This window comes from Lissotriton vulgaris, chromosome 5, assembly GCF_964263255.1.
Source record: "Lissotriton vulgaris chromosome 5, aLisVul1.2, whole genome shotgun sequence".
NCBI classification, from domain to species: domain Eukaryota; kingdom Metazoa; phylum Chordata; class Amphibia; order Caudata; family Salamandridae; genus Lissotriton; species Lissotriton vulgaris.
The window spans coordinates 366,131,776-366,146,013 of NC_141693.1; the positions used below are offsets into that span (position 1 = coordinate 366,131,776).

The 14,238-nt window shown below is 45.6% G+C and overlaps 1 protein-coding gene across 1 annotated transcript in view; it reads right to left on the reverse strand.

Moving 5' to 3' along the window:
* Positions 1-843: 843 nt before the first annotated feature.
* Positions 844-14,238, reverse strand: part of TMEM82 (transmembrane protein 82) — a 124,889-nt gene continuing 111,494 nt past the window's right edge. Inside the window, exons 4-6 of the mRNA XM_086921696.1 lie at positions 5,006-5,417; positions 4,173-4,360; positions 844-1,687 (exon numbers count right to left, since the gene is read on the reverse strand). Coding sequence (XP_086777822.1) covers positions 1,607-1,687; positions 4,173-4,360; positions 5,006-5,417 — 681 coding nt within the window. The 3' untranslated portion in view covers positions 844-1,606. The remainder of the gene's footprint in view (positions 1,688-4,172; positions 4,361-5,005; positions 5,418-14,238) is intronic.

Sequence of the window (14,238 nt, forward strand, 5' to 3'; positions counted from 1 at the left end):
GCGGACTTACGTCCGCCCTCTATCCCTGTGGAGCTGGGACCATCCGCCATAGGTGCGCCGGTCCCGCCCGCCCTATTAGGATGCGCCCCCACACTGGCGGGCACATCGTGGTAGGTTAACATTGTGGATGGTGCTGCTGGCTGCAGCACCTCATGCAATGTTAAAATACCATGTTTGGCATTGCGATGCGCAACATGGCAGGCACCGCGCGGTGCCTGCCACCTTTAGCATGGCAATGTAGGGGGGTACCACAGGTACCCCCCCAAGCGTAGCCATCCACTCCCGTGGCAAAACACTGTATGCTTTTCCATGGCGGCATCGCCGCCATGGAAAGGCCAGTTAAAACTGGCTTCCTAATCTGATGGATAGTGCCCGCTAGGCACCGCCACCATTGTGGGCTCCCTGGACCGTCCACCAGGCAATCAGGATGATTGCTGTTGGCGGACGGTCTTTGCGCCTGCTACGGACGCATTCAATTTCCCACGCCATCCTAATCTGGCGGTGATAAATATCCGTTCGATGGAGGAAGGACCGCCACCGCAGGGCTGGGGGTTGCCACCGCCAGCCCTGTGGTGGCGGTCCTTCCTCCATCATAATCAGCCCCTTAATCACTGGTTATTTCCTCTCCACGTCTCCTTTTAGCAGGGACTGAAAACGCACTTCAAAGTCACCTTCAAAGAAAAAGAAAAAAGGTTTAGAGAAACCATTTTTGCTAAACAGTAGAAACGTAATTGGTTACACATTATATGTGGAATGATAAAATCCAAGTTGTGCATTAAAATTATTCAACCTACTTTCCAAGTGAAGTATGCCCCTTGGACATTTGGAGGAATGTGTTGACACTGTTGTATATACCATTTATTGGAGTCATTTTGTGTTCCGAAGACCTTCATAACTCACCTGTTTTAAACAGTATCCTCCTCTTTGGCATTTTCATTGTCTCTAGAGCATTACACTTTAGCCTTCAACAACTATAGCTGCTCATACAATAACAGCCCTCATTAAATTAATCAACATAATTCATAATTTTATGATATGAAAACAACCCTCTTATATACTAGAAAAAGTCATTGTGGTATGATGACTAATGGTTTGTCACCACCGAGTTTTGCCCAAACATGCTTATGCAGGAGACATCAATTCTTATTGAAAGGAGAAATGTGTATATAATTACCTGAGAGGGTGTGAAGTTGCGCATTCACACATTGCCAATATTGTGACTATGGGAGAAAAGTGTATGCACAGTGAGGGAAACTGTGACTGCTGTGGCACGTGTATTTACAAAGCACGCAAACATTATTTTTTTAAGTAGATCGACACCTAGTAGAGAAAGGCTTCCACTATGGATATGTTTGTAATATCGGTGCCAGAAAGTATGGAGGGTAAGGCACACTGAGCCCGAGGAATTGCCCCTCACTGGTAGACACAAACCCCTTGCCCCTTTCCTTGTGCCCAGAGAGATGATCAAACTTAGGTCTTGAAACATTTCTCCATGTTTGTATCTGCTGCTTGTCCTCACGACCAGTCACTGTTTACTGAGGATTAAAGACCCCAATCAGAGATTGTTGCAAAAAGATTATCTTGTTCTTCCTCCAAGAGTTTGGACTCAGTCATCTTTGTCTTCTATGTGCATTTTCCGAACAGTTGGTCTCCTAGCTGGGGGTCGGGTCTGCCTCAGGGAGAAGTCCTGAAAACAAGATACCATGAGAGTTAAATCTCTTTTAAGCTCAACAGGACTTATATACAAGATCCATGTTCTAGAATATCAAGTTGAAGAATAAAATCAAGGAATACCAATCAATATGAAACAATTACTTGAGCAATCTAACCTCACCAACAACTCTTACACGCCTTGAGCTTGCCTGTTTCATTCATTGATGCCCGGTTGGCTATACAAGCATATTATAAATATTAGATATATAAACTATAAATAATTTAAGTGCATACTTAATGTACAGAAAGACTGAAAATAAATATTAAAATACTATCCATCCGGCTAAAAGAAAGCAAAAGAATGGGTTTAGAGTAAGGATAGAAGATGTTCGACACATTTTAATGCTTTTAGTTGTGTGAAGCCTAAAGCACCAGAAGGCTGATTCCAAGTGCTGGAAATCAGTGTTAATAGGGGGACGATGTAGGTGAAGCAGCTTAAATGTTATATTTTGGATTGTTTGCATGCCAGCACATAACGGATGGGTCAAGAGGACCCAATGAAGATCAAAGATGTTGGAGGTAATGAGCTGGAATATAGTAGTGTGGTTGCAGATAGTTTATATAAATTTATTTTATGGAGTCATTGGCCAATAGCAGTTGTACACTGTTATATGACATGTAGTATCAAAGTCATTTTTCTTTTGATGTTCAAGATATATTCATATATTTACATAGCTATTGGCTATATATAGATTTATTGTACTTACTGCCTATACATAAAACTATTTTAAGAAGAATTACAAATGTTTGGCGATAAGCCATTAAAATGGTGAACATTTTTTAATAGTGGTCTCACGACTAGATGACTAATAGATTATAGATGCATAGGTAGTTCCAGGTGGCACAGATTTTCAGAACATCCACATGAAATGAGCTTATGTAAATGCAACTAACTTACATTCTTGGCAGTTATGCTAAAAATCTTTTTTTTTATTGTGCCCACATGGAATTATGTTCGATAACAGGACTGATATTAGAGAATCATTTAAATTTGTAGAAGGAACAAAGAGAGCATTATATATATTTATATATATATAGAATCAGGTGTCACAATATAAAGCTTTTAGTGAGGACACTTGAAAGTAACATTCACAAATATGGTATCATGGAATGAGTAGTGAATATTTGTAAGAATATCCATGTAAAATGTTTACGTCGAAAATAGCCATCCTCTGAATGACAGCAAAAATTGTCATCACCCCTTAATTTAAAATCTCTTTTTGCATAGACATAGAATTCATACAGGACCACGAAGTCAGATTCAATGACAAGTGAGGTAAAGGATGACGGTGAAAGTTCAACAATGTGTCTTTACTCCAGAAATATAAATGAACATTTATGGGGTTAATTACAGGATTGGAGTTAATGCTGTAATACATTCAATAAACACTGCAGTGATTAGTTGTCAATTAGCCATAGGATCTATTTAGGAATTCTAGAGGTACCAATTGCAAGCCCTTATGTTGCTGCTTTGAAATCCCTTTCACTTAATCCCCCTGACTACTGATTTCATATCATAGGCATACGTTTAGCTTGGACTAGTTTTTATATCTGTCACTTGAGCCATTCACAATTACTGTTCATTGATATGAATCCAGATCCTTCATTCTTGAAATAGAATATTGCGCTTTTTTTATTGGGTCATTTATATTCATTTTCACCATGTAGCACATCATACTTTAAACTGTTGGTGAAAGTAGAACACATACACGCATTTCCGTGTCTGTCTAATTTTACTGTGGAAATTGTTTTACATTATTTACATTTTTTAAATAGTTAGAAAAGATGGAACAGCAAGGAAATAGTAAGGTATGATTTCAAGGAAAATGACAAATAATAAAGAGAAAGGTAGGATGTAGAAGTATCTGCTCAACATCCAATTGAAGAAAGGCCCTATGATAAGATAATTCCAGTTGGAGATGTGATCAACTTACAGAGTTGACTCTTTCAGGAATTATCTGCTGTTACCAGATTAGGGTCCACCATAGTGCCGCCCATTCAGTCACCCATTAATTCCAGTGATATTGTACAACTTAAGACAATGCGACCTATTGTCAAAAGTAAAACAATCCAAACCAGCCACATATTTAAGGACTTTAGAAACATATTTAGCCAACTATGCATGCACCTAGAATGTCTATAGCAAATGCCAAGGATAACGGAAATGGGTGATTAGATAAACTAACCCATATCTGTGCATCTTCTTTCAGCTGTGGATCCTTCTGCTTTCTGCAACTAGCCACTCTAACCACAGCTGTGCCCTCCACAATATCTCCTGGCTACGTGTTTAAGTACTGTGGTATACATGTGGCTTGGAAGAACATAGGAGGTTGCTGGTTTATTTCTGATGCCACTGTTCCTCCCCCACAGATCTCTGTCCACTGCTGATCACATTCTATCGCTTAGCTGTCCAATGTTGTTCACTTCTATCGAGTCATATATCTCACTCTTTCTCTTACCTGTTCCCGGCAGATATCCAGCATTACTCCAGCACGAATCACACACCACAGCTCTGCGACCAGGGAGATGAAGATGTGCAGGATGTCAGCCCACCTGCCTACCGTCAACATGAGGATCAGGAGGCCGCCCATGCGCACACACACCGTCTGGTAGACCATCTGCTCGCTGGGATTCTGCTGCTGCTCCTCTGGTGGAAACAAACAGAAGATTCACTGGTGTTCCATGTCCATCCCTGTCACATACACAGAAGACACTCCTGTCTACCTCCCTACTGCCCTAGACAGCTACAGTCACACACAGTCTATCCACTTGCAAATATTATCTTGGCCTGTTTTTCCCATTTAATTAGGAAATAATCACAATGGAAATAAATAGGGAGTAAAAGATACACAGAACTCTACCCAAGCTTCCACCTGCACTTCTCTAAGAATATGTCCAGATCAGTGGCATCAACACTGACGTCCCAAAGGAAGGGCTCCTGCTCTTTGTAGTGCATGATCTAAAGAACGTCTGTTAGGTGAATAATATATCCTTTAATTTATGTGAATTTAAAGAAGCATGAGTTTTCAGAACAGGGCCCAAAATGTTAATATTTTGAAAATATATATTTTTTTATATGCTTGAAGATACCCATATAAGGAAAGAGAAATTTCTTTTACACCCTAAATTTAGGTAGCAAAATGTTCCCACTTGAAAACCTTACATTAAGCCCCCTCTCTATTTACATACATTGGCGACACCTGCAACCAACGCACCAGTACACCTGCAGCCATTGCCACAATATTGACATTTATAAAGTGGTCTGAATGGCTGTGAATAAGCCCATCCTTACCTTGCATGTAGATCACTAGCAGGGTATAGCAGATGGTGAGCGGAGTCCAGAAGCGGACCGCCTCCGAGGTGGTGAGGAAGTCTTTGTTGATGAGCGAGATGGCAGCCACGTCAGCTACAATGAAGGTGATTTTTAGGGCATTGCAGAGGCCCTTGGGGATGCTGTGCCAGGTGGTCAGAAGAGAGATGCAGGCTCCACAGTAACGCTCGCTGCTGTGGAGCTCGTACATGGTACACGTATGCCTGCACAGTCGTCGCGAGTAATACATGATCAGACTAGCCAGCCCCACAGCCAGCACTAGGTTCCAGGTGCGATGCGGAGCCCCCTCATGGAGAAAGTCTAGGCCACAGGTGATGCCACACCCCAGGGAGTACTGGCACAGGAGGAACAATTGGCTACTGCTCTGTGTTGCCTAAGATTAGAGGAAGACAAAGAAAGAGAAAAACAACCAATGAGTATTAATTGTGCTTCCTCAGTGGGCACGCTTACAATTGCTTTATGATTGTCTTAATACACCTAAGAACATTTTGGACAAATTGTGTTTTATAAGATCTATAGAAAGCTAAGCTTTATCTAGCACATCTCTTATAGATATTTGGAAACTATCTTTGTTTCTTTTCTGTTCCCTGTGTTGTGAGAAGCTAATACAATGCTCATTTTTAGGTCTCGGGCTAGCGTCGTACTGCGTAAGCAGTGGGCGGAGTCCGAGATTTTTTGATTTGACAGTATGGGGGCTTGAACCCGCCCCTCTTCTCCATTGGCTGGCTTCCTAAATGGAGGCCAGCCATTGGAGGAGAGGGGCATCACTCAGTTCAAGCCCCGTCTTTTTGCGATTCGGGGGCGTATTTTTTGCAGCTTTTAAGCCGTGACGTCATCCCTCACTCAACTGCTAAATACACGCCCCCGAATCGCAAAAATGGCATCGCTTTTGTTCTGCCATTTTCCCCGGACTGCCGCCGGAAGAAGTCGCCGAGTCCTCCCCCCCAGCTGAGTGCTTGTTTCAAATATTTTTTAGTTTTCTAAATTACTAAAGGACATATTTATTTTTACAGGATGTTGAGGCCACAGCAAGGATCGAACCAGCCTCTCATGCGCTAAAGTCCGCAGCTCTGGCCCTCAGGCCACTCTCTCTCCAGCGGTCTGAGGGTTATTCTCAGCGCTTTACACAGCGAAGCCTGGAGTTGTTACTCATTTCTTATGCAACAAACAACCATTGACACAGCCAGGCTTTGCTGTAGGTATAATGTTACTTGTTGCATGATATATCTGTACACAGAGGCAGAAGCAGCAAAACCCCACCCGGCGGCTCACAAGCAGATTTTTAGCTCGTGTTTTTAAGCCACACCCTTGTTTCCATAGACCCCACCCCTTTGAGAGCCTCCAGTTTTTTCATCCCACCGGGGTAGAGGGCGGCAAACCTTGAGTTACACAGGATGAAAGGCGGTGCCGGGGCTTTGAACCCGGGAAGCAGACACTGCCCGAGCTTCCCCTGTGTTTGGGGCTCAGAGGCGAAGGGGGGCTGCAGCTGGTGCGGGGTGTTAACCCCCAAACACAGAACCTATGGGCGCCCTCCACTAAGACCCTCGGAGGCCTGCCGCCTGGACACTCGGAGCATCCCCTGAAAGAGGTATTTGATTAGAAATGAGGAGAGCCTCCCCATTAACCCACTCACTCCTGCCTTTACTTAGTACTTACAGAACACTAGCCGGAGGTTGCAGAGCTATACATAAAATGCACAGAGAGGGGCGAGCATTAGGGGAGCAGGGATGCGTGCCCAGGGGTCCAGGGAATAAGCAAGGAAAATGCTCCCTTTGACTGCAGTTGGGGCAGTAACTAAAGCATTGCCCAGGTTCATTGGGCACCGGTGCCACTGCAGCCGCTGCACCAAGTCCTAGCCACGCTATTGGAGCCGAGGAATATTCAATTCTTTCTTTGGGGATGTTGAGTGCAGCAGGGACGTTAAAGGAGGCGTCTCTGTAACAACACCAGAGGATATACGTTTACTAACATAATCTGCCCATACATTTTTAGGGCACAGAATCATCAAATAAAGTAAGACGCTGCGGCAGCGCCAGGAACTCTTTAATATCACTGAGTGTGCCCCCGTGAAGGTGCCAGCTGTAAAGGGCTCTGGTTGAGCCAGGCTGGCGCCCACTGCGAGGGTCGCACCGCGGTCACCGCACCCCCTGCTAGAAATGTCAGCGGCCAGAAGCCGTCATTCAGCCTCGAGGCGCCGGGCGCACCTGGGCGGGCACTTCTCAGGTGCTGAAGAGGTGTGAAGGGGCCATCAATGCGCCTTCTCAGCCAACGGGGCGGCAGGGGATAATCGGGCGACCCCAGACCAGCTAAACCGGGTTCAGGTCGGATTGACCCTTGAGGCGAGAGATAGGGGTGGGCGGGAAACGGACAAACCCCCCCTTTATCGACTCTTAGAAGAGGCCCCCGTCATTCATCCTCGTGTCTGCTTAGCTGTCATTGCCCCAGTGCCCCTCATCCTCTACGAATATAAACCTAGTTTAGGAAAAATGTGTGCTATGAACCATTCATCCTACGTGCTGTGATGTCGGGGCTGTAGAAGGGCGAAGAGATCCGTGGATCCAGGAGAGCTGATGTGCTGCGAAGAGAAGGGGGTGGGGGGTGTGGGGGGGTCTGAAAGAAACGCTGGGGATGTGGAGTCACACTGGAATGTGAAGAAAATGTAGGGCTAAGAATAAGTGCTAGGGATGTGGGGTGACAATGGGTCTGTGGAAAAATACTGGGCTGTGGAGAGATGCTGGGGGCTGTGAAGAGATGCTGGGAGCTGTGAAGGGATGCTGGGGCTGTGGAGGGATGCTGGGGCTGTGAAGGGATGCTGGGGCTGTGGAGGGATGCTGGGGCTGTGGAGGGATGCTGGGGCTGTGGAGGGATGCTGGGGCTGTGGAGGGATGCTGGGGCTGTGGAGGGATGCTGGGGCTGTGGAGGGATGCGGGGGCTGTGAAGAGATGCTGGGGGCTGTGAAGGGATGCTGGGGGCTGTGAAGGGATGCTGGGCTGTGGAGGGATGCTGGGGCTGTGGAGGGATGCTGGGGCTGTGGAGGGATGCTGGGGCTGTGGAGGGATGCTGGGGCTGTGGAGGGATGCTGGGGCTGTGGAGGGATGCTGGGGTTGTTGAGGGATGCTCGGGCTGTTCGGAGCCGCTCCTTCTCCCATTTATTAAAATTTTAAGACGGTGGGCGAGCCACCGACAGAACCTTTCTAAAATAAGCTTGACTCACTCAAATATGTCTTGTCAAAAACACTTGGCGGTTGTTTGATGCGATTATAAGAAGGAATGATTGAAGAAACGCAGTGAACAGTAGACAGATGCACAGTGAAAGGGCTTGGTCGCAAGGATATACTGGTCCTTGTTGTGATTATTGCTCTTGCTCTGATTAAATGAGACTGGCCTCAACATCAAGGCTGACGGGCGACGAGCCGCTTTGTGTGCAATTAATTTTTTTACTGTCACAGGTGCTACGTGCAGAAAAGTGGAACAATTACTAATACAAGAACAAGATTAAAATAGTTCCTCGTAAAACAAATAATAGTTTAATGACGCATATTAACAGACCTAACGCTTCCACCCTGTTCAGTATAACCGTTCATGTCCAATACATTGCTCACAAATCTTTACAAGGCAAGGGTCCCCCTATCTTGAAGGACTTAGTGCTCCCCTACAAAGCTAATAGGCCCCTTCGCTCAGACCATGAGTGTCGAGCCAAAGTCCACAGAGCGAAAAAGGCGCGAACAGGCGGACGGCGGTTCTCCATTAATGCAGCAACCTTGTGGAACTTTCTACCGCTTAAGCTCCGAGCTGAACCTAACCTTCTTCGTTTTCGTAAGCTCCTAAAAACTTCTTTGTTTCCTCAGGGCCTTTAATTCCACGTTCTGTTTTCAGTAGTCTGGGTTCTGCAGCGCTGGGACGCCCCAGGGTAACCACCATTTATAAATCCGCATCCAATCCAATCCAATCCAATCCAATCCAATCCACATTATTGGAATACATAACTTTACTTTGCAATTGCTGCCAGGCTTTTCTAAAAAGCTCAATAAATTGTGTCACACATATCCGTTGGCTTTTAAGTGGTCACAGAATTTGACATCGGGTGATCTAAGAATCCCATTTTCTGAAAAGTTATTTTCCGGAAACGACTTATAAACTCATCTAAACTAGAATATAAATAGGTGAGACAAGGTTTAACAGTCATAATCGCGTACTTGATATAATTTTCTCCTTTATGTAACTGACAAATGGCTCTGTGTGTGTGGGGGGGGGGGGGGGGGCTCTGTGTGTGTGTGGTGGGCTCTGTGTGTGAGTGTGGTGGGCTCTGTGTGTGTGTGTGGTGGGCTCTGTGTGTGTGTGGTGGGCTCTGTGTGTGTGTGGTGGGCTCTGTGTGTGTGGTGGGCTCTGTGTGTGTGGTGGGCTCTGTGTGTGTGTGTTGTGGGCTCTGTGTGTGTGTGTGTTGTGGGCTCTGTGTGTGTGTGTGGTGGGCTCTGTGTGTGTGTGGTGAGCTCTGTGTGTGGCTCTGTGTGTGGCTCTGTGTGTGTGTGGTGGGCTCTGTGTGTGGTGGGCTCTGTGTGTGTGTGGTGGGCTCTGTGTGTGTGTGTGATGGGCTCTGTGTGTGTTGTGGGCTCTGTGTGTGTGGTGGGCTCTGTGTGTGTGTGGTGGCTCTGTGTGTGTGTGTGTGGCTCTGTGTGTGTGTGGCTCTGTGTGTGTGTGGCTCTGTGTGTATGTTGCTCTGTGTGTGGGCGCGTGTGGCTCTGTGTGTGTGGGTGCGTGTGGCTCTGTGTGTGTGTGTGGGTGCAAATGCAATAGGTCTCGCATTTGCGAGAGATTAAGCTATTGGCATTGTAAATGACAATGCCATTTATTTATATGTTTTAAAAACAAAAATAATGTCATGAGCAATGCCAATAGCTCTAACTTTAAAAAGGACGAGACCATTGCATTGTAAATGCTTGTTTGTTATTGGAACTCATCATAGAGTAGGAGGGATACCATGTCAGTAGGGCAAATGGCGCATTTAAAAAATAAAACAAAGTATGATCTTACACAAACTGTAGATTTATAACTCTGACTACAATCTTATGGTGCTGGCTTTGAGGATCATGTGAAGCCCTTCCTCAGACAGTTGACTGCCTGAGGAAGAGACATCGGACTGCAGTAGCTAAATGAAGAAGTGTGTCTATGTGGACTTTAAAGGCTAAAAAATGATTTAGCAATCTAAAGGTATCCGCTCTTCCTGATTATGATTATTTCTTTGAAAAAAAGTCACTCATAAAAAGGTGCAAGTCAGATCCGACATCTTTTGGCTCTAACGTTTGGGTTCATTTTCTTAGGTTTGTTATTTTGACTCGATGCTACTCTTTGTAATAGTTTTTTTTGCTAATCAAATTTATTGAAATTTTTTAGCACAAATTCATAAAGGCATCACAATTAAGCAGAGTATCATGCAGTACATACATGCGCAAAGCGACAAAGATCAGCGAATCAATAACAGGGAAGTTCATACAGAGGGTTAACCCAGAAGACAAGCAGTCCGTATCCACTCCTCAGGAGCACAGTTTGAACCATTTGCCCCACGTCTTTTGAAAAAGTTCAGGGCAGCGCCGGGCTTCGAAGAGGAGTTCCTCCTGATTCCACCCCCCGCCTCCACCTCCGCACAGTGGGGGGCTTGGCCTGGGACCACAGCGCCACTATGTCCCGCTGTGCCACTGCCACCGCCGTCCCAAGGAAACGCTTGCCGGCCCGAGACCCGTCTAGGCCATTAAACACACCTAAAATCAGGTGCAAAGGGTCATGTGGAATGGCCCACCCCAGGGTCTGTGAGAGCTCCACTTCCACACCCGCCCAGAATGGAGCCAGGGCAGGGCTTTGCCACACCATATGACAGGAATCCACGGGCTTGGTCGCAGCATCCGCAGGCTGGGGACGGGCGCAATTGGGTTTTATGTAGGCGCTCCGGGATGAGATAAGCCCTGTGCAAGTAGTAAAGTTGGTCTTTGCTTCCACGAGGCCGTCAGGGTCTTAGGGGCCATAAGGGCGTCCCTCCAATCCGCCCCCTGCAAGGGGCCTAGCCATTCCTCCCAACGAGCTTGCAATGCGTCTAAGGTCGCGGGGGTATTGTTGACAAGGAACGGTATATCCGGGAGCCCCTGCCCAGATTCCCCATCATCAACTGGGCCTCAAGAGGACTAAACTCTGGAAGGGAGGAGGGAGAGGGTAGGTGCACCCCCAGGGCGTGCTTAAGCTGCAGGTACTTGTAGAATTGGGAGAGGTGGAGAAAGTAGCACTGCTGGAGGTCTCCGAAGGTTCCGATATGGTCCCCCACCCAAATGTCCCCAAGAAGCGAGATCCCCATGTAGTCCCATCGGTGGAAATCCCGGAGGGATGAGGTCTCCTGCAACCACGTGCCACACCACAGGGGGTTTTAAGAAACAAGGGGGACCCAGCGGGTAGCTATGGACCATGGGTATCAGTTACATTTTAGGAGACAAAGGTCCTTAGCATTTGTGAAAGTGAAGAGCAATTATTATATAGAACACAATAGGCTGCTATATATTTAACTTCCTTGTCCAGCCGGACAGGGAATTTATTTATCAAAATATAAAAGATAATTGGTTACAATACATTTCTACAGCAATAGTACATTGCAGTAAGACACACTCCTGTGCCGTACCGGGAGGAAAAGAAAAATAGAAAAGAGTGAAAGAGGTGTTTCAGGCAAAGGAAAAGAGCAGGCAGGGTACTGTTGCGAATCAGGAGTTTAACAGTATCGCCTGGAGTAGTACATACAGCTTAAAATACAAATTGTTTTCATGTATGGCCACTCATAGGTGTCGACGTTTCGATCCCTCGCTCAATTAATAAAGGGGATCATCTTCAGGACTTAAATAATAGTTTTGCCTGGGTTATGACCGCCCTTGGGATAATTATAGCTCCGAATGGGAGTCAATACGGAATTGGGCGGGGAGGGCTTGATGGCCGTCGCCGCGGTGCGGTCACTGCCGTGAATGATCCGCGAGTTGTTGGATGCTGCCGTGGAGTATGCCGGCGTCCCAGATCCTACTGCTGGTAGAAATGTATTGTAACCGATTATCTTTTATCTTTTGATAAATAAATTCCCTGTCCGGCTGGACAAGGAAGTTAAATATATAGCAGCCTATTGTGTTCTATATAATAATTGCTCTTCACTTTCACAAATGCTAAGGACCTTTGTCTCCTAAAACACCACAGGGGGGTCTGCCTGGTGAGTGTCCGATCCCATCTCATGTGGCTCAAAGCGGTGCGCCAAGCCAGGAGGACTGAACGAGTGATGGGGGGCAGGTCTCGTGGCACGAGGGTTCCATACAAATAGGCCTAGAGTCTCGGAAAGTCCATCACCTGAAGTTCCACTTGGTACGCCGGGTCGGACCAGCCGCCAGTGAACCAGTCGTGAACCACAATACGTTTTGTGGCAAGTTAATAAAGATGAAGATTGGTGACTCCCATACCTCTGTCATAAGGAGGTATTCGGCAGTTTGTCAAGGACAGCCACGATCTCCCGCCCCCCACAATAAACGGGTAAGAACCCCATCAAACTCTCGAAACCAGGTCGCCGGGAGGTGAAAGGAATTTTTTTACAGAAAACGGGGATGACCATAATTTTGAAAAGGGCGCTTCTTTTGTAATAGTTTAAAAAAAATTAGATCACTAATAGACATTGCATTCCACCAAAAATAGCATGCCGCAAAGACGCTTCTAAGTTATCTGGTGTATCTTGGTGGAACGCTATATGAGCAAACCATAGAGTACACATATGTAATACTTGCTATATTCATAAGAAAGTTAAAAGGGGTCTATTCTGGGTGCTTTTGACTAATATGTCAACACATAAGCATAATACATCTGCTAATTCAACCAATGTTTATAATCCACCTTAATAATTTTAACATGTGTTTTCACAATTGTCAACAAATTCTCAATACCGAATAATTTTTTTCTACTAATTTATATAAATTTGTAATGTAATATATATTATCCCATCATAATATATATCTTATCTGCTTATTCTTTCATCCTATTTTCAATTTTCAGAGTACTTTTGTGATCTAAAATCTTCAATATTATCTATTGAATCAAATTGTGCAAGATAGACTCTTTAGATTAACTGATCCATTCCCATAATTGTGTTTATATATCTTCCACCAATTTCTCCTCCTTGGCCTCTTATCATCACAATTATCTTTGTAGACCCTCTATGCTTTTAGAATGTTTTGTTTCACTTTTTCAGGAGCCCGTTCTATTTTCCTTGTGCTATCCATCCAACTCAAATTATCCTTGGTTTACAGTATACCCTGTGAGTGAAGTGGTTAAGTGATATGCCCAAAACATCTTTGTCTCAACCTTCCATTCATTACCATTAGTACCAGCTATCCGAATAGTAACTTTTAGCACCAGATTAAAGGGCACAACAGCACCTTTGGCAGCTCAATGATGAACTGGGGTATTTAAATGTGTGACACCATTCCTTATGACCAACTCCTCCACCACTGCTGCCTTAAACTGGGGTCCATTGTCAGTTAATATTTTTTAGGCTAACCTTCTCTCAAAAATACAGCATACAAAAGTGTCACTACTGTCTCTGCATCAGATTTTTGCAGTGGCCGCTGGCATGGGTCGTGGGTTGTGAGGCTGGTGTGGAGGGTTAGGAGATGATGTCATGTGTGGGGTGGGGGGTTAGGGGACCAAAAACCGTATCTGACAGGAACAGGAAACAGGCAGCCAGGCTCCCTCCTCTAAGCCAATCACAACGCTGCAATGAGCTCTGTGACACAGCTCTCAGCCAGGGGCTGTAGGGTTGGGCATGTTCATGGAGAAAGTGAAAGTGCACATGACTGATTTGGACATCCCGAGAAGCCCGCCCAAACAGTCATTGCACACGTAGGAGTGGGCAAACCACTCCTTCTGTGCCCTACTCCAAGAGCAGAGGAGCCCCGCCTACTCACCCACTCGCAAAGCAGCCTAAAATGATAACAAAAAGTTATCATTTTAAGTTTTTGCTTCCCAATGCTTAAAAGCAGTGGGGGACACTCCTCTACCACAGCGGAGGAGCCGCCCTGGATTTTTGTACCACCTCCAGCTCTACCCACTTACTGAGATAGTTTATCAGTACAATGATATAGCATCCATTACAGTCTGAATCGTCTAAACAAAATTCACCACCAACAGTTTCC